Here is a 2,131-nt window from a genome sequence, read left to right on the forward strand (position 1 = left end):
TCACCTGACTTGAAGTGGGATTTCAGGTACTTCCTTAGAGACTACAAAGCACTGTTTGTCCCCATAGGTGTCAGTGAAGTACACTCCGGCCACACTGGTCACCTGGTTCCCAGGGAACTCAGACAGCACCTTGTCACGGCCATGCTGGCTGGCCCAGTGCCAGGCTTGGCCCCCGATGAGCAGGCCCCCTCCACGCTTCACAAACTGGACCAGCTGCTCCGCCATGGTGCCGTGGTAGGCACTGATGCAGTAAGCCCCCAAGGGCTCTCTTGGTTGCTCCTCAACCTGGGCGTGGAGCCCAGATTCCTGAAGGATGCTGAGTAGGGGCCCCAGGGACGGATGCACACCAACAGGAGTCCCAGGGGTGAGGCAGAGCCAGCGCACGGCGTTGACAAGGAATGCAGCAAACCCAGCATCCGTCAGGTAGCCCTCGTGGGCCACCACCACCAGGCGGCCATGGCCATAGGAGGAGGCAGCGATGAGGACCTGGCCCTTGTCGTTGACCATCACTGGGAAGGCAGAGTCTCCAACCAGAAGCAGTTCGCAGGGGACCGCATCTTCAGGGACATGCCAGCTTGTCACCCCGTTCATGAGGGCCTGGAATGTAGCAGCGGGAATCACCATGGCTGCTTGACTTCTGCAGAAACATGGTGTGGTGGGAACAAAGAGAAGGAGTAAGAAAGTCCAAGTTTTTATACATTCATTCAGAAAGTTGTCCTCCAGCACTGCGGTGACAACACACAAGGGCTATCTGACATTTCTATGCAGCACACAGGAGCAATAACTTTGTAAATTATTACCTAACTTGGGAGGGACTGGAGAGCATTACACTGAGTGAACTAACTCAGTCATGGAAGGATAAATATTGTATAAAAACATTATTGTGGAAAGACTATAAGGATCCAGGAGGGGTGGGAGAGGCTGGAAGCAAAGGGATGTGGATGTGCAGGGGAAAGGGGGGATTAATCATTGAGTTATATAATTTGATGGGGGGGGGTGAGGGAAATTGAAAGAATTTGTTCAAATTTGTATTTGAATTTTGTAATTAAACTAGTAGAAAAATTTAAAAAAAGAACCTGACATGTCTGAGCAAAGAGCTTTGTAACCCAACAGTTTAGAGGACACACCACACAATTACTATACATTGCTTTATATTAATTAATTAATATTAATTAATAATTATGTATTACTATACAGAAATAAAGTACATGTCAGACTGGAGGGAGTGCTCAAGATTGACTGGTAAAGCCTCACTGTGCAGAATTTATCAAGATGGACCCTAGATGCTGGGAAGAATGGCAAGGAGTGGTTGTGTGGAGACCAGGAGAGCAGAAGGCAGTTGTTGAAGACAGGCAGTGTGGATGGAAGGAGAACGAGGGTGTGGGGTGCTGGGCATGGATCTGAGGTGGGCCGGGGTCTATGGCCCTGGCCAGTTAGGCCGAGAGATAGGAAGTGACAGGATGCCTGAGACCAGAGCGTGGTGCTCCCGGCGAGCCACCATGGCACCCTGAGCTTTGGTTTTCAAGGTCAATATCAACGTGGCCTCTCTAGTTCTTTCTAAGTAGTTCCCTAGAAAACCCCTGGCCATCATTGTCTGCACAGCAAGGGCCAGTTCTCCTCCTGGTGGGATTCTGTGAGTCAGGAGGTCTGGGTCCAAGGTCTGCTCATCTGGCATGGGGAGGGCTGAGAGGACACAGCATTGTCCTTTCGCTCTCTTCCTGGTGACCTCACATTCCACTCACTGCAATGTGGACACCACATGTGGAGCCCCCTCCTCAATGCCCGAGTAGGGGGTCTCGGTGTCTACTCTGGATCTGAGTTCAGGGTAGTGGGCGCCCAGGGGCATTCCCACCCTGTGCATGGAGCCAGATGCCTTCTGGAGCAGCCTGGGGTTCCTCAGCTGGATCTAATCCCAAGGAGACTGATTGCCCGATCACACTCCCCATCTGCCTCCTCTCCACCTCAGTTTCCCCACTTCCTCCCTCCTCACCTCACACAGCTGTGAAAGCAGACTGTCCCATCACTTCTCAACAAGCCCCTCGGTGGAGGCCTAGAAGGGGGCAGGGCGTCAGCCCGCACCCACCTGGCAAGGCAGCCTCAGTGGGGCTTCCCCACATGGAGGCTCTGAGGA

General features: G+C 52.6%; 1 protein-coding gene across 1 annotated transcript; it reads right to left on the bottom strand.

The window, feature by feature from the left end:
- LOC102844330 (protein FAM115C-like) lies at positions 1 to 1,861 on the bottom strand. Its single transcript, XM_006887261.1, has 2 exons — positions 1,743 to 1,861; positions 1 to 637 (listed from the first exon to the last, which is right to left on the bottom strand). The coding sequence occupies exons 1-2, from the start codon at positions 1,859 to 1,861 to the stop codon at positions 1 to 3; spliced, it is 756 nt and encodes a 251-aa protein (XP_006887323.1).
- Positions 1,862 to 2,131: the final 270 nt, after the last annotated feature.

The sequence above is a fragment of the Elephantulus edwardii genome, unplaced genomic scaffold (genome assembly GCF_000299155.1).
Source record: "Elephantulus edwardii isolate Elephantulus edwardi_28Jun2011 unplaced genomic scaffold, EleEdw1.0 scaffold00055, whole genome shotgun sequence".
Taxonomy (NCBI): domain Eukaryota; kingdom Metazoa; phylum Chordata; class Mammalia; order Macroscelidea; family Macroscelididae; genus Elephantulus; species Elephantulus edwardii.

Bases quoted from the DNA above. Each gene is read 5' to 3' on its own strand.
- LOC102844330 (XM_006887261.1), bottom strand. From the start codon at position 1,861: ATGCACAGGGTGGGAATGCCCCTGGGCGCCCACTACCCTGAACTCAGA. The intron at 638-1,742 runs GTGAGTGGAATG...ATGTTTCTGCAG, and splicing joins CATGTGGTGTCCACATTGCA to AAGTCAAGCAGCCATGGTGA.